The sequence below is a fragment of the Pteropus vampyrus genome, unplaced genomic scaffold (genome assembly GCF_000151845.1).
Source record: "Pteropus vampyrus isolate Shadow unplaced genomic scaffold, Pvam_2.0 Scaffold215, whole genome shotgun sequence".
NCBI classification, from domain to species: Eukaryota; Metazoa; Chordata; class Mammalia; order Chiroptera; family Pteropodidae; genus Pteropus; species Pteropus vampyrus.
The window spans coordinates 1458582-1481811 of NW_011888996.1; the positions used below are offsets into that span (position 1 = coordinate 1458582).

Consider the following 23230-nt stretch of genomic DNA (forward strand, 5'->3'; position numbering starts at 1 on the left):
AAAGAGCACGAGGAGGACGAGAGAGGAAAAGGGATCGAGAAAAGAAGGCGCGCTGGATTCCTGATTGCGGACGAGCAGATCCAGAGCAGCCACGGCGCCGAGCCGCCGGCGCCCACTGGTTCCCGGAGCTGCCAATCGGGGCGTAATCCCGTAGGAATTTCTCCCGGGTTTAGCTGGGAGTCACCCTGCCGCCTCCTATCTCCCAGACGCCCGGAGGAGCCCGGAGAAGCCAGCTCCTGAGGGAGGGAGAGTGGCAGGGCGGAGGGCGCGGGAGGAGAGGAGGAGGACCCGGGGAGGGCGGCGGCGGCGCGGGAGGAGGAGGGGCGCCGCGGCTGAGCCACTAGCTGCGCTCCGCAGCGCTGCTCTCCAGATACTCCCGGAGCTCCTGCCGCGCGGAGCGCGCCCCCACCGCTCTGCCCTCAAACTTCAGCTGCAGCTCCATTCCAAGCCATCTAATTTATTCCTCAAAATCAGAAGCTGAGCCGCGACACGGGGAAGGAGTGCGCGGAGGAGTAAAACAACAGCAGAGCACGAAGAGCTCTAGAGAGCAGCCTCCCCGGAGCAACAACTCGGCGTCAGGGGTGCAGAAACCAACAAGTGAGAAGGCGCCGCGTTCCCCCGGCGCAGCCGAGGACCGGAGAGCAGGCGCCGGATTCGCGAGCCCCGAGCCGGAGTCCCCAAGCCCCAGCCGCAGTCGCCGCGGCTGCTCTGCTCCGGATCCTTCTGCGCGGGCTGCGCCAGGCTCTGGGCAAGAGGCTTCGTTTCGCCTTGGTTGCAAGCGGCTGCTGGGAGCAGCCAGACCTCGGGGAATATGCGGCGCGCTTGGATCCTGCTCACCTTGGGCTTGGTGGCCTGCGTGTCGGCGGAGTCGGTGAGTGGGCCAGGCGGGGGTCGCGCGCGCCGTTTAGGGTGCTCGAGGCCGAGTGGAGTCCGTAGGGCCGGCGGGAATCGCGGAGCGCCGCCTGGGGGTTCCCACCACCCCACACCTCCAGACGTGGCGTTCGCCCGCGGGGGAGCTACTGGGACGAATGCGCTCGCTCCTCCATCGGTTTCCACCTTCCCTTCATGCAGAAAAGCGCCGCTCGTTGGAGTTGCCCCGAGGTCCCCGGGGATGAGGGAGCGAGAATCGCAGTTTTGTTGAACCGCAGAGGCTACTGAAGTCACTCTCAATGTCTTTGCCCCCAGAGGGTCTTACTGCGTCGCCCGGGAAGGACGAAGGGGAAAGGGTGGCAGGAGACAGGGGCCTTCACAGGGCTTGCGCGGGAACGAGTCCCCTCCGCGCTCTCCCCTAGACCCGAGGGCGACCTGGAAAGTTTGAGGTCCCTTTTTCCGCACACCATCTCTCCACGCCAGTTTTCCTACGCGATTGAATGCAAGTTATGGGGAGACGGGCCCTGACTTAAGAAACCCGCGAGCGTCGGGAGAGGAAAGTTTGCAGAAGTTCTTTTGTTTGATGTTCCCCGTGGCTGGGGCGAGGGAGCAGACACTACATGGAGACGCCACCCGCGGAGGCGCAGTCCGCGGTCGCGCGGGGGGAGCGCTGAACGGCCGGAAAACGTCAAGGCGCCGGCCGCTGGAATCCCGGTCTTGCGGGGACCCCTTCCTCCTTGAGGGGCGGAGGGCGGCCCTTAGGGGCAGGAGGACATTTTAATACGGATTGCACTGGAGTGCAGCATGCAGGGCGAGGTGAGGTGCGTGTGACACACCGCTTGGCCTCGGGTCGCCTGGCAGCTCGGGGACCAGTGCTTACAGCTCGCCACTCTTGCCGTCGCGGGCCCTGGTGGGCGTGCACCCGAGGCCGGGAGGAGTCTTCTCTGACTCCCGCAGGCTGAGGGCATTTGGTTTTGGCAGTGGAGACTTGGTTTCTCCTCGTTGGGGTGGGTTTCGGGCGCTGGAGCTGGTATCCCTACGTCGCCTGAAGAGCGCCCTCTAATGGGAAGTGCCTCCTGGGCCCCTACCTGGGCGCCGCGAGCTTTGTCCGGCTAGGTGGAAGCCGGAGCAACCCCAATTCCGTCTGCAGCCTCACTTCAGTTTGGAGCCTTGGTTAGGGAGTGCCCCTGTTTCTGTTACTTCCAGTTTCTCGTATCTCCTCCCTTTGCCACCTAATATCTTGTCCATTTCTAATATAGTGAAGTGTCTCTTCGAGGACAAATAATGTCATCTTTAAGAGTGGTTTTGTGTTTTTTTTTCACCCTTCCCTCTGGAGTGTTACTTCTCCTTTCTCCCCTTTTATGAGTTGAGGCAGTTTAGGATTGGGAAACCTCTTTGGCACTGAGCAGCAGATGGACATTTTTCATCAGTGTGGGAGCCTTTGTGTGGGCTAGCAAGTCCCCAAACGTTACTAGAGATTGGCGAGCATGTAGGATTGTACACTGTACAGAAAAGATGAATATTGGGGTGCTCTGGCTATAAAAGAACTCTGAGCCTTATCGGTATTATTTCTTTTTGGTAAATGATCTTTAATCCTTTGGGATTGGTAACCTTACAGCCAGTTATGAACTTTGGCTCCTTGTACACAAAAAGGGAGAGAGTCTGTTTATTTCAGAAAAACATTTGTGCTCATCTTGCAAAACAGGGCAAAGGGAGAACTCCATTTAAAGGTCTTCAAGAAAAGCCTGCCTAAAAAACTGTCCCAAGTTAAGGAGATCCTTCTTTGCTGAGACTTGTTCAGGGTTTGCTAAAAAATATTTCCATCTGGGGATTCTAGAAAAAGAATGTCTCTATAGTCTGCCTCTCTGGTTTGTTTTGTTTTGTTTTGTTTTCCATAAAGCAGATGGTAGTGCTCCTTAAAGCTTTTTGACTGAACTGTACCTGTCTTACCTAGTGGCACTTTTCTCCTATGCTCTGTCATTGGGGTTTAATAAATCTCATTTCCAGCCAGAACTGGATGATTTCTGAGTGAGCTGCTTCACTGTGGTAGATGCCGTTTTCAGTAATAGGAACATCATCCGAAAGGGTGATTAGATATTTTTAAAATGTCAACTTGGAGACTAGCAGAGAGTCTTTGTTAGGCAATGAATCAGTAGTTCTCAATAGAAACTGTTTTGAAGCTCAGGATGGCTAATAGTCCATTTCAATTACTTTTCAGTCTGTATTTATTGCTTGTATAGCAACATAAATGTATGAAAAGTTGACTTAATTTTTAAACATTTCACCATTATAACTCATTATTTCCAGTACTTCGCATTTTAATTTGAAAACTGCTGCTGTTTCCTGGGAGTTAGAAGTAGTGATCATCTGAGCTTAAAGCCTTTTAAAAGGAAGAAAGGAAAAAAGTCTGCAGTTTGTGAATTCTTTAGTTTAAACTAAGCGCAAGAAGAAAAAAAAGAGATTCTCAGGAACCAAGGCTCAAAGCTGTCTGTGAAAAGGGTCTGGTGGCCCTTTATGGATGCTGGAGACAGTTTGTGGTGATGCATTCATACTTTCCACTGGCAGGTTAGGACTTTCACTGCAGGAACCGTGCAAGGGGAAAGACTGACTGAGTGTGGCAGTAGTGATATGCTGCTGTTTCTCCATCCGTGTTTTACATGACTGTTTAGTTTTAGGAATAATATATTGCAGACTGCTATAAATGCATAATTTGAACTGGAAATATGTTTTAAGAAAGGGAAGCATTTTGAACTAGTGGAATTTTATACACATACTTAGATCTGTGTAAATTAAAAGAAACTGTCAAGTCATTTGGACCCATGCATTACCTCTCAGTGTTATTATGAAAGGCAGGCTTTGGAAAGTTTGCATTAAAAGGAAAAATAAAATTGGAACCATATAACCTTTTGCAGTTCTCTAAAAAATGTTTTTTGGCTGCTCAAGTAATAAAACAAATTACTTTTGCTAGGGAATTTTATAGAAACAAGGGCTCATTCTCTGTTAGATATTAGCAGTAGGTAGATGTCATTTAAGAAGGAAAGATCTTATAAGATCAGGCTTGCAGAGGATGGGTGTCTTAGGAGGAGTTTGAGTATGACCTCTAACTCTTACATCTGGGACCTGGTACATCTAGTTTTGATGGTGCTCACCTTTTGAAAAACTGTGTAACATGATTACTCAGATGGTAATAATGAATAATCATTAGTTTGGAAAGGTTCTCAAAGGATCATCTAGTTTTTTTCCACTGATGGGACTAGTTCTTAAGGCTACAGAATCCCCTAGAGACCTGATTGCCAGCTGCAGGGAACCTGGGGTCTTCTCAGGTTGGCAAGGCCCCTCAGGCTGACCTACCTACACACAGCCCAGCCACCACTGTCATTTACGTTTATAGGGAGTCTGGTCAAGCCTCTGTCTGTGCTATTGGGTTGTTGGCTGGCAATGATCCAATAGGTCATGCAAGGAATGTTTAGATTCTCATGAGACTGTCCCTCCTCCATTTCCAAAAATCAAACTAAAAGATCTCACCCGTCGTTTTCTTCTCAAGACAGAAGACTTGCCATTCCTTCCACTGTTGACAGACAGTACATTTCAGTATCTCAGAATTACCTAATTCTTTCATGGGCCAGAAGCTTAAATAAAGTTTCAAAGAAAATCAAGAAGTAATGAGGAAGAGTCTTTACTGAAAACAAGCTACTTTTACTAACATTTTTTTAGTCATCTGTGCCAGAATCATCTCTTAATTCTAGTCTTTTGAGTTTGAATGTTGAAGCTGTCCTTGACTTATTTGTTTTTGTAAACTTGTTTACCGCCAGTTGGCTTCTAAATCCATCTGCGTGTTGTTCATTCTACAAATATTTATTCAGCATCTACTAAGTGCTCAGGATAAAGCAGTGAGTAAACCAGGCAAGCCCCTTTGTCTTTTGGGAGCTCACGTTCTGGCGATCCAGATAGCTTTCCCCTTCAGTTTTTTCTTTCTTTGGGCCTTGCCAGCTCATGCCTCCATGTCAGCAGCCTTGTAGTTGCCCTTCCTGGCCCAGATGCTCACCTGCTGTTTGATTTATCCTGTATCACTTAGACTGTGTTGCCATGCTTCATAAGTTCCGTGTTTCCTTGTTATCGTGGTGTGGAATCAAAATATCTCTGCTAGATTTATAAGATGCTCCATAATATTACTCCTTCTGACTTATCCCCCCTTGATTACTCTCCATCATGTTTCCAGGCCTTGGCCCACCAGTCTCACTGTCATGCACACTCCTAGGATACCACATCATCAGTGTGTCTCCCTTTAAATTCTATTGATTCAAATTTGGGCTCCAAATAGCCTTAGATGACAGATCCAGTCCTTATCTTTAACATTCTGTAAATAGGCAGACCGATGATCAGAATCACTGGAAATATGTAAAAATACAGATTTCAGGGCTTCCTCTCAGATCTACACAATCAGAAACCTGAAAGGAGGCAAAATGGTCTGTAGTTTTATGAAGCATCTCAGGTGATTCTAATGAATCGGCTACATGTGAGAACCTAGTCTGTGTCACACACTTTACCCGGTTCCATGCTATTTTGTTTTAGGCCCAGGGCTCCCAACAGTAAGTAGCTCTGTGACCCTGATGGCTAGGCTAGAGTACTAAGGGCTTTGGCTTAGGAGGCGGACAAGTCTAGGTTCAGATGCTGGTACTATGCCACTTAGTATACTAAGTGGCAAACTAAACACCAACTCACTTAAACGACACACAAGTTTGTGTATAAATTGGACCTAAGAATGTCTTTATAACATGACTGTTGTGAACATAAAATATAGGGCATAGGAATGGCGCATGAGGCACAGAGGTAACAAGTCGTTTTTTTCTTCCTTTACTTTCTTGGACTGTTTTCTTGGCTATGAAACTAGAGAGCTATATAAGATATTCGTAAGGCCTCTTAATCCTTTGACATTCTAGAGACGTTGGTGCCATCTGAGGGGAGGGCCCTTGTTTCTACACCTATGACCCCTGCAGTAAACACCTGTTGATGCCGCAAGGCGTTTATGTACAGGTGCCATGGCTGGGGCCATCAGGGTCTATTGGTCCTGCTGGAGCTGGGCTTCTCTCTGGCCCCTGAAGGCAGTGAGGTCTGGGGTCAGCTGACTCTGCACCTGGCAGTAGGGGGTGGACCTGGGCTAATTTGCCAATTTTGACTGTCCAGACCTGTTTCATCAACACTGCAGTGTCGGTGTGAAGAATAAACAGCTATCGATGTCAAGTCCTGCACATTGTCAGTGTACATTCATGCTTCCTCGTGTCCTTGGGCTGGGTTGAGATTCCAGCATGTAGGAAGGAGAGAGTTACGTGTGCATTGTAGGGTGGGTGGAGTGCAACTGGTTATCTAGAATTAAGTGGCAGGGGTGGTGAGGGGGTGTTGGGGAGCTGGGGGCTGAGAAAGGGAGTATTTAAAGTGTAGACATGCATGAAATTTCTCCTTTTAGCAATTTCTTCTTTGAGCTTCAGACCTTACTATTAAAAAAATCTCCATTGGGTTTTGACAGGTCTGTTTCTAGGGCAGCATTAGCTTTAACAACAAGGCTAGAGGGGTGACTGCCTGTGAATAAGAAAGAACACTGTTGAAATAGAATTGTGAATGTCTGTTTTTCTCGGGTATCTCAGGGCTAGCAGGAGAGGAGAAGCCTGAAGTCTTTGGAGACTTCCCATTTAAATTTCATATCAGCAGAGGGAGGCCCACTGGTATGCAGTTGGCGATGTGAGAGCCAGTTCATGGTCTTGGACTCCAAGCTATAGAAAAATTTATTGAGGACAAAGATGTTTTCATATTTCTTTCCTCTTCTGTTGAATCTGTTTTATGAAAAATGTCATGAAAATGCAATAAATATGCCCTTTATGGAGTGTTTTGATGTTTATTTTCTTTTTTATGGCCTTACAGGTATATTAAATACAAACAATTCTGATATTTAAGGATTACGTGCAATTAATAGACTTCCATCTCATGATAAAAATGACACATGGGACAAGATATCTAATTGTTATATTTTTCAAGTTCTTATCAAAAAATGAGTAAAATGTATTTTTGTATGATTTATTATTAAATATAAAGACCATAAGAATTAATGTACAATATTTAGGGCATAAGTGAGATTTTGCGCCCATGTAATTAACTATCTTAATCCCTCTGGGACTTCAGTTCCCCCATCTCTAAAACGATGGAATGAACTAGAGGAACTTTGTGTCTTTAAGGTTTATTTTTTCTATAATGCTGCAGGGTGTGATGAGAAATGTCATGATTAACCTAATCAATGAGTAATTATTAAACTCCTGTCAAATATTTGCTGTTTTATTATTGATGCAAGGAATTTATTCACAGTACAGAAAAGTAAGTCATTTCTAATAGCTGATGATAATCAGTTAATGTGAACTGAGTGTTCATTGTGTGCCAGGATGATATGCATCACTCTGAATGTTCATGATCTCATATCTAGCATTTTCCCACATATTTTATGATATAAGCCAGTGTAACATCAAGACCAGTTGATATGAGAGAATTCACTTTCATTCTAGATGGAGAGTAACATGACTTGTTGATATAATTCTGAGGGCTTTTTAAGGTATATGTTACTGAGGGGGTCTCAGGCTTCTCATTTGGTTTCTGGCCTAGATCTTCATTTCCAGAGCGTGTTTGGGGGGCCTTTAACTAATACCTTCCCTTTGCTTCCTCTGTGTAGCACTGGAGTCCAGAGTAAGTGCTGTGGAGACCACAAGCAAGATTTTAAGTGAGGAGGAAGTATGGTAGAGTGGTTCAGAGTCTGAGCACTAGAGATGAGACTTGCCTGGGTTTGAATCCACTTACCGTGTAACCTTGGGCAACTTTCTTAGCCTCTCTGTGCTCAGTTTTCTCATTTGCAAAATGGAAATGGAATATCCTAAAATAGGTTCTTAGGATTATATGAGATAAAATAAGTAGGAGCTTTTAAGGCATATTCATGCTTTTTTGTCACATGTTCATTACCGTTACTTTAATTCCTGGTTTTCTGTCTCCCCAAAGAGTGGGGGTTTGACATACCATATGGGCTTCTCTGATTAGCTCCAGCCCAGAGGGTAGCCCAGGATTTACATGATCCAGCCTGCCTTTTCATACTGGGGCTCTCTTCCCTGACTTGGGGTCGTCTAGCTCTATGTTGAGATATTGGGGATATGCTTGTCCTCAGCTTTTCTTTACATGTGAACCAGGTAAGAGAATATGCTGTTGATTACTTCTGGCCCATAAAAGGTTATTACAGGGACTGGATGAATCTGTAGTATTAAGATGTGAAGAGCCCACCTTTTTCAGTAATTTTACTTCTACAAATCTATCCAAGGGAAATAATCATAGCTGGGTAAATGTATTTTTTGAAGCCTTACTTATAATAGTTAAAAAAAGGAAGCCACCTAAGTGTACAGTAGAGGAATGGTTAAATAAAAGATTCTAATTTATACATTAAATATCATATAGCCATTAAAATGTATTTGAAAAAATGTTTATAACTTGAAACTGCACTAGACAAAAAAGTTGGATGTAAAAATATAGTAAAACTTGAGTTATATTAAATAGAGTACATACATAGATATATGTATATGTTATAGATATATATGTACAAACCTGTACATGTGATTAAATTGTATAGCACTAAATACACACAAACAAACGAGTATAAGTAAAACCCAGGAAATCCAAATAAGATTGGTGGATTGTATCAGTGTTATCCTTATTGTGATATTTACTGTAGTTTTATAAAATGTTACCATTGGGGGGAAACTGGGTAAAAGGCACAAGAGATCTCTGTATTATATCTTACAACTTCATGTGAATCTGCAATTATCTCAACAAAAATTTCAATGAAAAAAAAAAATGGTACCAGATCTAAACGGTTTTACAAGTTAAGTTCTGCTGTCCCTTCAAGGAACAGATACTAATCTTTGTTCCAGAGCTTAGAAAATGACAGAAGGCTATTCTTTTTCTTTTTGTGAGGTTAGCTTTATTTTGTGTCCAAACCAGACAAGGAAAGCACAAGGAAACTAATCTGTAGGCCAGTTTCACCTAGGATCGTAGATGCCAAAATTTTAAATAGAATATTATCAAACTACATACAGCAGCTTATTAAGAGAATGATGATGAGCCCAAGAAAGGTTTTTCCAAGGAATGTTTCAACGTCAGAAAAGCAATGCAGTTATTAAGTTTAAGAGAGAGCAATATGATCATCTCAACAAATGCAGAGAAGCATCTGGTAAAAGTTTATAAAGATGTTAACATAAGGGTCTGTAATTTCTGGTTAACTGAGGGTTTACTATATTAGGGTTATTAGTACATCTGTGCTGATGGCTCAATTCGCTTGGCATGTTTAGGAACCAGAAAGCCACTGTTTACTGGGTTGTTAGGCAACAGTCTCTGGTTACATGGGTGACAGGTGTGTGACAGTGCAATAAAGTATGGGTTATAATATATATAGATTTTTATTCGTATGAAGTTGTAGTTTTAGCATTGCCAAGATTCAATGGTATGCCCTCCCAAATTGATAATTAGGAGATGATCTTGGAGGTTTTAGAATCAGATGAATTGGGGTTCAGTTTCTGGTATTACCACAGAAAAACCACGTAACCTTAGGGGTGTTTCTTATCATTTATCATCTCCGAGCTTGTTTTTTTCAGTGTTAAACTGGATGTTGCTCTTTGGTTATTTTGAAGATTACCCTCAATAATGACTGAAAACTTCTAACGCAAAACCTGAACCATAGTAGGTGTTTTAAACACATTTGTTTCTCTTTCCTTTGAGCTTTAAGTTCGGTGATTCTGGAATATGTTATATATTTATAAATATGCCTGTGTTTCTTGTTTCATACTTGCATTCTGACTCTTGATGTTAAAGGACATATATTTTCACAAATTTATGACCAGTTTATTTTTTAATAGGTAACATATAATGCTGAATTATACTTTTTCTTTCCCCCATCATCTGTGTTTCAACATCAGGAAAGCAGTGCAGTTATTCACAGTTTAAGGGAGCTTAATTACACTCAGCTAAAGCTCAAAATAGACTTGTATACAAGTTGGAAATTTAGTTAAGACTTGAAAATCTAATGTAGTACTTGGGATTGTAATTGTAAAATGCTTAAAGAAGGTCAAATCGGAATCTTACATTGTAAATACTGATTTATTTATCTGTTAAGTTTACCAGTGAATTAAAATCTTAATTTTGTGTTCTCTAAATGAGTTCATTTCTGAACTCGTTTAGATTAAGAGCGATATTTTATTTGATTATATTAGATTTGATTAGATTTTGTGATTGTCTTGATTAGTTAGTAAATGAAGTTTTATGTTTGGTAAGTCAGTTAGTTAATAGTTAACTCTTGTTACTGCATGCACACTTAGCAAAGGCAAATTTCTTTATTGGTCTTGCAAGTTAAAAAGAAATTATGACATAATACATACATTCTAGCAACTGTTATATACGTTTTGATTATTTAGGGTAATTGAAGATGGGCTGAACCCATATTTAACATATGCATCAGTTTGTTTTTGTCTGAATCCAGTTAGACATATCCAGCAATCAAAACTGCCAAAGAACTACAATTGAGAAGTATAAGAAGAACTCTTTGTAGAAGAGAAGTCACTGCTTTCTAGAAAAACAAAAACAAAACCTTCCCTGAAGTGGCAGAGTGTTTTGGAGAAAAATAAGAATTCTCTTTGATGACTTGAAGACACTTAATTTTGATACTTTTCTCTTTTTCTCCACCTGCTCTCCAAGGAAAGACTTCTGAGAGTTAAGGTATGCAAAAGATACAATGAGCAAGAAATTGTTTAGAACCTGAATAATCTATTTGATATCAGGGGAGAAAGAAACCTTACAATTCACCAGTCTGATTCTCCATACTCTGTAAGCTTTAGACTCTTAAAGGTGAGAGCTGGACCTTATATTAGGTGTTAAGATCAAATACTCTTAGCTGATGAAAGAGGTATAAAGGAGTTAGGATGAGTCCCATTATGTTCTTTTTGATTCTGCTTTTTAAGTATATAACAGTGGATTTGAGAGCTAGAATTGCTTTTAAAAGGAAACATATCTAGGGAGGTTTAAGTCATTGGTCTAAGAGCACATGGCGGTAGAGGTATAAGTTGGGTCTAGGCAATCTGGTAAGTTAGTCTTTTTTTTTTTTTCTTACATAAAACAGTTCCTTCTGGCTCCTTCTTCTCCCTCATTCCTCACATTAATGATGAGCACTGAACAAACTATGTTTTATTCATCATCAAACAAGGTGAATAAATGAAATACCAAATGGAGCATATACTATGTTATACGGTCTTCATCAGTGGTTGATTCGTTTTGTGCAAAGTGAATAACAAGGTGATTTTTAGATAATTTCTCAATTTCCAGCAAAAATTGTGCTTCAGCTAACTCCTTTGTCTGTGAACCTTTTGGCTAATTAGAGGAGGAGAGCTGAGAACATTGGAGTTTGGAAGACCCTGAAGACCCCAAGAGGTCAGGGACTGAAGTAAAGTTGATTTGTAAATCTTGGGAAGATTCTGGAGACTTGTAGGGAGAAAAAGTGATAAAAGCTTTCTGGAGATAAGAGTCAAAACTAGAAGCAAAATCCTGGTGAATTAATACCACACGTAACTAGGGGAAAATAACTGCTACTGTAGGTTAAGGGAAGAAGAGCATTCCTTGGATTTTTATACTAAAAATATGTCAGTGCCTTCCTGGAAGAGAGTCTGAGACACTAATGGCTCAGGTAAAAGTACTTTTTCAGTACTTTTTCTTTTTGCCAGTATTAGATGTAGATTCACCTTTTCTCCAAACATTTTTTTTCTTGGATACTGCTTTTGTAAATCTTAGCGTAATAACAAATATATTTGAGTCATAGTTTCTCAGAAAATGAGTCTTTGGGGTGATAGCTTTAAGAAATGAATTCATTAAAAGACAACAACATTCAAGATTACTACACCAATCTCCTGCTTAGAACTATGATTGGCAGTTTCCATTCACTGTCTCTAATTGTCGCTCTACTGCATGGTGGTACTACTTGACCAGTTGCTTGTGACTCGGAAGTTAGAGCCTCAGCTTTTTTAGTTTTAAGTAGTCCTGACATAATACTACAGTCTTTCAAGAGAAGAGTGGAAGTGTTTAAATGTATAACCACTTTTTAGTCGAATGGGTGCAGCTTGAATAATGAAGTATCAGACCCTTCATTTGCATTGCTTGGCCTAATAGGTCATTGTATTCGGATTTCTTTATAATTTAGCATATTACTTTGATGGCTCCTCTCCACAAGCTTCAGTCTGGTAATGCGAGAACTAAGGAATAGAATTAATGGGAATCTCTTTAAATCCCAGCTCTGCTCGTATCTATATGACTTTGAGCTGGTAACCTAGTCTGTGCCTCAGTTTTCTCATCTGTAAAAAGGAGCTTAGTCACAGCAGCTACAGTAGAGATGCTGTGAGCATTAATGAGTTACTGCATGCTCAGCATTTAAATGAGTGCTGGGTGTTGAGTCAGCACTAGCCTCTGTGTTGACGCTGATTGAAATGGATGGATGGTTCATTAGATGTGCTGATCAAAGAAGAAAAGATCCTCTTTTGAGGTTTTGAACCTGAGACTGAGAAGAATGACGGTGCCACTGACCAGATAGGAAAGAAAGAAGAGAGGCTGAATTCTTTCCCCTTTTTTGTTTTCATGGCTAGTTCTATTCTCATCTGGATAGTGAAGGGCATGTTCTAAATCAGTGGTTCACAAACCTTTCTGCACATTAAATTCACCTGGGGAGCTTCTAAAAGCTATCAGTGCCTGGGCCCTACCCAGGGCCAATTAAATCAGAATATATGGGGCTGGGGCCCAGCTACCTGTTTGTAAAAGCACCCCAGGGAATTCCAACCTCCAGAAGGTTTGAGAATCAGTGCCCTAAGTGCCTTTCTTGGTCTCCTCCAGTTTAGAGGGAAGTCTCGTAGATTAGGTTTTTGTCATCTTAAACCATGTTCTCCACTGCTTGTGACTCAGCCTCCTGGAGTACAGTGGCTTCATAGGACTGATCTGCTGCTGGTCAGTCTAAACTGTGCAGAATTGAGAAATGCTTGCTCCTTTCCAGCTTCCTTTTCTACCCTTCTCTTCAACATTTGTCTGCTGGCTCATACTTTTCTGATAATTACATTGGTGGATTATGATGCATTTGAGAGTTCTTTAGACGAGATTATATGTACATATAAATTAAGTTTACCTGAGGATGTCTTTAAAAAATTGAAACATTTCCCTTTCTGAAGGAAAACTTTCCTTAGTAGAACAAAGGATACTTGTCTTCTTGGCCTGGTTGCAGAAAATCATGTTTGGTCAGCCTATTAGATTTGCCTGAGTTCATGCTTTGAACAGAGAGATTGAGTTTTACTGATTGGAAATTTATTCTAGGACTTTTCTGAATTTACCAGTCATGTATAAGTCCTACACGTGTCTTAATGATGGCCCTCTTATTGTAACTGCACTTCACATCAGCGACTTGGACCTGTTTCAAATCAAATTAATTCCATGAACTCTACTGTTTCCTGTTGAAGTAGGGAGGAGAGAGTGCTTTAGGCTGTCCCGTGAATAAGGCATCTGAGTCGTCTTTAGCTCTTGCTTCAGTAAAAAAGCAGCAGCCCATTATCTAATCTATTCATAGTTTACTTTGTTCAGATATCTAATTTGGGAGCATGTTTGCCCTCACTCAACTCTGAAACACAATTTTCCATCCCTTGAATAAAAGGGGATATCTTTAATTGACTCGGGGGCAGCGGTGGGGCGGGGGAAACCTCACTTAAGAATCCTAGAATTCTCAGAGCCTGTGCAGATTGCTCTGCCGGATAACATTAAAATGCTGACCCTTTAGAAACTGCCATTCAGCATGCATCTGTCCTACAGTAGAGTTAGGAGGATTATTCTGTTAAAAAGGGCCATTTGCTATGATTCATAGGTGCTTAAACCCAATAAGTCTGTAATATCTATAATAAAATTCAACATTACTATTCATTGTTTTGGTGACAGTAGGGTTAACTGTGTCTTTACAAGGTATTAAGTGTGCACGTAAATTAATTTTAGAAATTAAGGGAATGGAAATATGAATTCTAATTCTACTCCTTCCTCCCAGTGTACCCTGATAGGTAGGTGTTCCAGAGCATTGACATAATACAGTTTGTAGACAGAAGTGTTTGTTCCCAGTAGAAACTGAGGTGTTACGAGTCACATAACTCTGGTATTAGGTCCGTGGTTCTCAAACTGCGGATAGATCAGCAGCACCTGCATCAACTAGGCATTTGCTATAAATGCAGATTTCTGGACCTCCAGACTAACTAAATCAGAAACTCAGGTGATAGGTCCTAGCAATGAGTTTTACAAAGCCCTCCAGGTGATTCTGTGACATGCTGGAGTTTGAGAAGTACTGAGCAGTGGCTCGCGTCTCTGACTGTACGGCAACTTTACATGAGAGCTCCTGGTTGTAGGGTCCAGATATCAGTATGTAAAGCTGCCTTGGTGATTCCAGTGTGCAGCCAGGCTTGCAGGCCACTGCTTTAGGACCTGCTACTCAAAAGGTGGGTGCCAGCCCAGCAGCATGGTCATCACCTGGGAGCTCATTAGAACTACAGAATCTTGAACCTCACCTGAGACTACTAAATTGTAATTTGCATTTTAACAAGACTCCCAGTGACTCATGAGCACATTAAAGTTTGTGAAATACTACTTTATAGAAATAGTGAGTTTCATTATAGAAGTCAATTCCTAGAACACACTTAATTTAAAAGTTTTGTGAGGAGGCAGAAGAACTGCTTTGGCTTCTGCCTTGCGTTAACTCAGGGAAGCAGCCAGCCATTGAGAGGAAAGGGATGGCTTTAATAGTTTCTGCTTATAAAGACCCAGGACTGTGAGCTGTAACAATAGCTCATAAGCCATCGCCAGGTAAGTATAGCAGTTAAGACACTTCCAGGTGCAAGTAACAAAAATTCTAACAAGACTAGCGTAAGCAATAAGGAGGAAATTTCTGGCTCAAATAATGAAGTCTGGGAGTAATTGTCTTCAGGCCTGGCTGCATTAAGAGGTTTAAGTGACGTTATCAGACCTTAGGTTTTATATATCTTTCAAAGTAACTTTCCCTTGTTAGATTCACACTCAGGCCTTAAACTAATCAAGGTAATAGCTAAGCTGTTGTTAAAAAGAGATTCCTCATAGATAGTGGCTCAAAATAAATGGATGTTTTTCCCTTTGACATAACAGCACAAAGACAGGGCTGGTGAGATGGCTTTGCAATGATCTCATGCAGCTCTTTACCTGAAGCTCCAAGGTGACTACTCTACCTTTACTGTCTTCCTGTCAGGAGACTCAGTCAAGGGAAGAACCCTTTCCTTTTAAGGCCACAGCCTGGAAGCGAACATATCATTTCCACTTACATCCCATTAGTCAGTACGTAGTCGGCTGGCCACACGAGGTGCAATGCATGCTGGGAAATGTAGTTTTTATATAGGCAGCCATGTGCCCAGTAAAATCTAGGCAGGTTATATTAGTAAGGAAAAGAAGATTTTAGAACCTGATGACAACCAGGAGAGACCTCTGTCTTTGTGGTGTCAAGATGGGGCCTGACAAGCCCAGGTTAACAGTCTGTGTTTTCAGCAGTTGTGGTAGAACTTCTTTTTCGCCAACTCTTCTAGTGAGAATTGGAGAATAACTTCTCTTTGACTCTAGATTGGCCAAGCCTGACTGTTTCTGGCTGGGATGATATATATCATCCCTGGAACTACAAGTGGAAGAAATGTCACCAGAATCCCATGGATGGAGATAGGAAAGGACTGGTTGTCCAAAGACAAATGCAGGGATTGTTACAACCTGAGGGAGAAGAATGGGTGCTGTCAGGACCGGACACCTTTTCCTCTCTTCACGTGTGCTGTGTCTGTTACTACTACGGTGACTTCCCTTTCCAGTCCGATTGTCACCTCATGTGATTTTGCCAGGATAAGATGTTTGGCACACATACCAGTTTGCCTCAGAACTCACATTCCTAAGGACCCAACTTGGATGTGCGTTCAGGCATCACCTTCTATCCATGAGGAAACTCTCGTATGCATCTACTTGCTGACAAAATAAACAGTTTATGTGAGCTTAACCTTACTCTTGTTATTGGTTTTTGGCCCTATACAGGAAAGGGGAGAACTTGGGAGCGCTAATAAAGCCAGGAGTGCGAGAGGATTTACTGTCAACTTAGTGAATATGGAATATTTGAAGATTGTTAGCATATTAGATAAAAGGCATTTAAGAACAAATTTATTTGATGAGTTTACTAAACACAGACTGTACCTTTGCTGTCTTATTTTTAATTGTTGATAAATATGCATAAAGGAAGATAAATTTTATCTTGGGCTGATTGGTATGTACTTTTTTTTAACGTTCTAAATGAAATTGTTGCATCTTTAACTGCTAAAGATTATATTGATAAAGGCCTTTAGTACATCAAATAATGATGAGTGTTAAAAAAACAATGAATTGCGTTTGTGTTTACCCTCTCATTCTCAAGGGTTTGTTTCCTCTAATATATATATTTTTATACCTTACTCACTGCACAGAGGAATTGAGGCGATTCTCAGGACTGCATACCTTTCCCACAAACTTTAGAAATGATGTAAATGGTTGATTTATATGTATATGCAGCCAGAGCAATCTAAAAGCATACTATGTAATGCTCTTTTAAAAAGTCATAGTCTTAAATGATAGAAAAAATAATACATAATATTCAGAATAACATGCTGTTTCCAAGCCTCTCAACTGAATGCTTATTGTCCTTTTAATAAAAATGTGGATTGCAGGCATATTTGATGTAAATGAATTAAAATTTCATTTGCCCAGAACTTCGTGTATTACGTTAATAAGATTTACCCAAAACACTATTGTTGGTTTAATAAATATTAAGAGCATTTGTGAGATGCCTCCTGGTGTTTACTGTTTCTCTCCTTGGGCATTAACTATACTTGTGAGTCTTTACCAGGCTGCTCTTGTTGTTTTGTGCCTTGAGGCATAAATAGAGACACAAAACCCAGAAGATTCAAACAAATTCCATACCATAAACTATTTGCAGATGCATTTTGTATTCAGGAGAGGCTTTTCATTTATTTAATATAAAACTACTTTCTTTTAGCATTCTACATGTACAAAAAGAGATCAGTTTTTTTGTTTGTTTGTTTTACTGGAAATTTAAATAAGATCATGAAAAGATTTTCTGAAAAGTGTCATCTAACAAGCAATAGAAAGATATAAAGTAATGACATATCTGACCCTTTATCTTCCTGGATCTTATATTCTTTTGGACAATCAGGAATGAAAGGAATGGAAGCTGCCAAGGAGACAGATTTTGATTGAATAAAAGGAAGACCTTTCTAAAAGACAGTCAGAGATGAAATAGACCGTTTCTGAAATAGCGAGGGCTGTGCCTGGAGGTGAGCAAGCATGTATTTGGATGGCCATTTATTTGGGATCTTTAGAAGAGAATCAGAGCATCAGCTGGCTGGGAGATTAGCTGACCTTTACAGCTTCCTTATAACCTTAGATTCTGTCATTCTTAAAGTATTTTGATGTGGAATGCTGAGCAACTTAACATTTTATTTCCTTTCCTAATAGTTTGGTCTGAGACTGGACATCCTTTGTTGCCCTTAGTTGATGGAATATGGCATTCTAGGACCAACTGTTTGTTAAACTGATGGTAAGCCCTCTATATGCCAACTTTAGAGGACAGTGTAACTATTGAAATTTGACACTGCCTCAAACTTCAGATGACTGATAGGTACTCAATCAGGTAGAATAGCCCCCTTGATTGTCTGTTGTGAGCCAGAGAGGTATATACCAGAAAGATAAGTCAAACTCAAGTCTCAGTGAGTGGTCTTGAAGGGACAGAGAATCTTTAGAAGTGAAGACGCAGAGGGTCTCCAAGCCAGTATCAAGGGAAAGGGGCCACTGCCCCAATTGTCAAGAGTTTATGGGGAGATACTCTTATCTTCCCCCACCCCAAGCATTCACTTCTACACCACTTGGCAACGTGCACCAAGGAGCTCCTCTTAGACTGGACAAGGACAGTCAGGCTGTGTCATGATCACCCATAATCCATGGATTACAGCAGCGGTCCCCAACCTTTTTGACAGCAGGGACCAGTACCCTTATGAGAATGTAATGCCTGATGACCTGAGGTGGAGCTGAGGCGGTGATGCTAGCACTTGGGAGCTACTGCAAATACAGGTGAAGCTTTGTTGGCTTACCCACCGCTCGCCTTCTGCGGTGCGGCCTGGTTCCTAACAGGCTACAGATTGGTCTCCGGGGTTGAGGACCACTGGGTTAGAGCACAAAGCTTTCTTTAAGAGGCTTAAGTGACCATTGTGAAAAACATCACTGAAACAAATGATGGGCAGAAGGACGGGTGCTAGAAACCATTTCCTAACCATATTCCTACCACTTTACTTTTGCCCAGCCACCACTCACTTTGCGTTTCTTTAATGTGAGTGAAACAAGAGAATGCTGGACAGGTAGCCAGAGACTTGAGTTCTTATAGGCTGGCCTTTCTCTGCCAGTAACCAGTGGTGACTTCTGGCAAATACTATCGCTCAACCTTTTCTGCCTCAGTTTCCACATTTGTAAATCCTGTTGCCTGTTGATCTCTATAGCCAAGCATGCTGTAGTTCTTTAATGGCTATGCTTACTTTTTTTTTTAAGGAAATCATTTTTTCCTCCTTTCTACCTAATGCCTTGGAATAAAGTTTTTAAAATTCCAGGCCACATTTTAACATTCTGCTCTATCGTCTTCTCTTCTCCTTTGTCAGCCAAATAAATTGGTTACGGTTGTCACTTAGAATGCAGTAATCTTTCATGACTATTTCCTCTCAGAGGTGCCACTCCATCTAGCTGCTATAGCTCAGGTTTCTTCTTCCCAGATAGGAAGATAGAGGTTGCTTTTGAATATGGGAAATAGAAGTTGGAATAGGAGGTAAAGTTCTCACAGTAGGGGAAAATGTCCACCTGTTAGAGACAGGAAATAACTGGAGTGTGAGGCCAGCTGTCCTTGTTCTGTGGATGACAATTCCCAGCAGATTTTTTTCCTGCATTTTAGGCTCTGAGTATTACACAGTGGATATATAGTTTTGTTGTCCTGGGAGCTAATAGTTCTATTAAAAACTGGGCAAGTGAATGCACTCTGAGAAGATCATGAGTCTGTGAATAGCTCAACTGTTATACTCTGGCGGGGGGCAGGGTGGAGAGGTCCCAAGAAGCTGATGAACCTCTTCTTCCAAAGGCTAACATTTCACTCAGCATGATTTTCTCACAAACTATCAAATTTGAAAATCTCAAATGCCTGTGAAATTGATGGCAAGAATTAGGAGGCATGTGAAAAATACTACCCACCTGTGATCATGCCACACCCACCAGTTTACAGCTCATTAGCCCCAGGGACTCTAGAAGAAGCCTTTCCAGAATGATGGGTTTCCTGGCCCGAAGTGCTGAACTCTCCCGGCCTGTATTAGAATCATCTTAGGGGAGGAAGGGGTGTGTTTTGTTAAAAATACCCATTCTTGGTTTCCACTACTGCATTTTAATGTCTAAACACTGAAGTTACAGTATAACTGTTTTAGGCTGAGAGACCCCAAAGCTTTTTAGTTACAGGTCTAAGGTCTTCCTCTATCAAATGCAAAATTTGATAGTGAGCTCAGGATCAAAATATACTTAGCTTTCATTATCTGGAAATTGTTTACTTATTAAAAAGGTAATTTATTTGGCCATGCAGTATAACTCAAATAATATGATTTCTTTTATGCTGCTTGCAATTGATGTACATAATATTTAACAGCTTTCTTAAGATATAACTCACATACCACAAAAAGTCACCTATTTAAAGTGTACAGTTTAGTGGTTTTTAGTATTTTCACAGTTGTGTGACAGTCACCACGATCTGATTTTAGAGCATTGTTGTCATTCCCTAAAGAAATTCACTACCCATTAGCAGCCACTTCTCATTTCATCCCCACCAAGTCCTAGTGGTTACTACTCTACCTGATGTCTTTATAGATTGTGTCTATAGATTTGCCTATTCTGGACATTTCATATAAGTGGAATCATACAAGATACGGTCTTTTGTGACTGGCTTCTTTCTCTTAGCATAATGTTTTCAAGGTTCATTCGTGTTGGTACTTGTGTTAGTACTGTATTTCTCTTCATTGCCGAAGAATATACATTTGTGTGGATCTACCAGATCCTGTTTACCCATTCATCAGTCGATGAACACTTGGGTCATTTCAACTTTTTGGCTATTGTGAATAATGCTGCTTTGAACATTATGTACCAGTTTTTGTGTGGACACGGTTTAATTTCTCTTGGCTATATGCCTAGGAGTGGAATTGCTGGGTCATGTGTAACTTAGTGGTTAACATTTTGCGGGACTGCCAAACTGTCTCCAGAGTGACCATAATTACATTCCCATCAGCAGTGCACAGGGTTCTAGTATCTCCACCTTCTTGCGGACACTTGTTATTGTCTGTCCTTTAGATTGTAGTCATTCTACTTGGTGTGAAGTGATATTTCATGGTGGTTTTGCACTTATGTACTAAGGATGTGAGCATCTTTTTGCATTCCTATTAGCCATTTGTATTTCCTCTGGAGAAATGTCTTTTTAAATTCTTTGCCCAGTTTAAAATTGGGTTGTTTGTCTTACTGAATTTGAGAGTTCTTTATATATTGTTGATCCTAGTCTCTTATCAGGCAATTTGTAAATATTTTCTCCCATTCTGGGGGTTAGCTTTTCATTCTTATGATAGGGTCCATTGAAGGACAGAAGTTTTTAATTTTTGTGAACTCGTATTTATCTATTTTGTTGTTGCTGCTTTTGGTGTCATATGTAAGAAATCATTTCCTAAATGAAGGTTGCAAAGGTTTGTTCCTGTGTGTTCAAAGAGTTTTGTTTTTAGCTCTTACATTTAGGTTTATAACCCATGTTGAGTTAATTTTTGCATATGTTGTGGAATAGGGACACATCTTAAAAAAATACAGTATCTAGTTGTCCCAACATTTTTTTTTTTAAAAGACTATTCTTTTCCCCTATTGAATTATCTTGGCACCCATGTTGAAAATCAATTGACCATAAATGTAAGGAATTATTTCTGGACTCTCAATTTTATTCCATTTGTCTACATGATATATATGCAGTACTATATGTACATATTTATGTAATAAATATATATGTATGTATTTGTGCATATATATATACATACATACACATGCAGAAGGGGGGATCTTAAAGCATACTTGGTTTTGACTGGTATAGTCCTTGGGCTTTAATTTAAAGTGGTCAGGCAATGGAACAAATTAAAAAGCAGGAATTTAAGGCATTAACTACATCATCAGACTTGGCCATGATGTCCCTCAAGCCTCAGTTGAATCCACTTACCAGGGATACAAAGAGTAGGTAGTAGAGTGGTTGGCTTGCTCTTTGTTTTACTTTTTTCTGCCTCTTGAAATGGAATGCATTGCCCAATGTTTTAGACTAAGTGATTTTTAGATCTCTCTGGTCTTGGCCTTGCCCTGAGAGCAAGGACTTGGTTAAGTGACCTTTGTGAGCTCTGAATGGCATCCACCCTGCATATAGATTCTTGGCCTGAGTGTCTAAAGCTGTGAAATGAAGGAATTTGATTAGGTTCTAATGCTTCCATCCAATCAGCTTGAAATTCTGTGATTTGTGTGCATGGCCACCCTTTAAAAATAAATGGTACATTTTATCGTTGTCATCTACACACAAAACTGAAAGAATGACGACATATCCCGTTAATTCTCTCATTTTACTGCTGATTCTGATGAGAAGAGGCTCACAAGCAAATAAATGGCAGGACTGAAGCAACTGTGACCGGTTCTCTTAAGTTAGTTTAATGTATAAAAAGCCTTGTTGTGTGCTCTTTATAATGCTTCTGGGTTATTTTAATTTTTAATGATGAAAAGCATGACAAAGAAAAAGGAAAAGACAAGAATTTGCTGTGATACTGTGTGCTTCTTCCTTGTGGATATAGTTGGAGGGACTTTCTTACTTTGAGATCAATTAACTATAGATAAGTAGCTGAAACTTCTTTCAGAATGTCTTAGTTTTCTTCTTGGGTTTGTGGGAAGGTAGAAATACAGGTTTTTAATTGTTCACAGCTAGTACATGAATATAGTGGTAATAATAATTAAGAATAATATGGTTCACCTCTTAAGCTGTTAATTTTAAGCCACTAAGTTTTTTTGATCTGAAGTCTGGCAGAGTCTTTGAGTGGAACGTTTGGAGGTCCATCTTGTTTTCAGTCAGGCAGCGTGCAAGTCCGCCTTGTCTTCTAATTTGTTACATAATTTGTTGATTTTTATGTCTTCTACCTAAAAGCAGATGCACACAACACCAGTCCACTCTCAGTAATATCCATGCAGGCATCCTCACTGCAGAACCCTTGAGTACAAGCAATGAGAACCCGAAGCCCACATCACGTGTGTGTGGGGAGCTGGCAGCCTCACGTGTGCCCTCTGCAGTGGGACCAGACCTGATAGACAGGGAGCCTTGTTAGGAGAGTGAATTTGCTTTAACGTTCTTGTGATTGGCGGCTGAGCCCAAGTGTGGCACTCACCACTTTCTTGAGATAAAAGGAACTCTTCCAGTTCTCTTGATAGTTAATCATAAAGCTGATTTTATAAGCTAATCCCCCACCCCTTGTTTTTAGTAAAGTCCTCAAATTCTCAAGTATTATGACAGTTTCGGGTGGAGTTTAGTTTCCATGGTTTTTCTTTTTTAAAAAAAAAAATGTTTTTATTTAAATTAGTTTCAAGTCCATGGTTTCTTAATGCTTCGTCATAGAGAAAATTTTCAAATGTTTCAAAATGATAAATATTTATTAGAGAATAAGTATAAAAATAGAATGTGTATTCTTGAAGAATGATTTGGGTAGAAGTTGTATCCTTGTTTTAAAGTTTTAAACTTTAAAACAACAAAATAGATGTCTTATGAGAACACGCCATTGCATCAAATTATTAAAAAATACCTCTACCTCTTTTACCCTGGATAATTTGGGGAGAAAAAAATCTTAGTTACATTTCCTATGTGAAAAAAACTAAAATCCTAATTATGGTTTTTTTTTTTTTTGAAGTAGTAATATAACATTAATTACATGAACAAATTGATCGCTTCTCATATTTTATGCTGGCCACGAATTTGGCTGTGTTAGTAAATAATTGTTATTTCATAACACATCATCGTCACTTTTCTCACAGGACTTCCTGGAACAAGATGACTTTTGCCAGGTATAACTGATATAAGAATCCTGCCAAGAAAACTTCCTAAAGACTTTTT

At 40.7% G+C, this 23230-nt stretch overlaps 1 protein-coding gene across 1 annotated transcript in view; it reads left to right on the forward strand.

Annotated features, from left to right (window-relative positions):
* Nucleotides 1-209: 209 nt before the first annotated feature.
* Nucleotides 210-23230, forward strand: part of SDC2 (syndecan 2) — a 108181-nt gene continuing 85160 nt past the window's right edge. The window contains exon 1 of the mRNA XM_011372898.2: nucleotides 210-871. Within this exon, the coding sequence (XP_011371200.1) occupies nucleotides 812-871 (60 nt within the window). The 5' untranslated portion in view covers nucleotides 210-811. The remainder of the gene's footprint in view (nucleotides 872-23230) is intronic.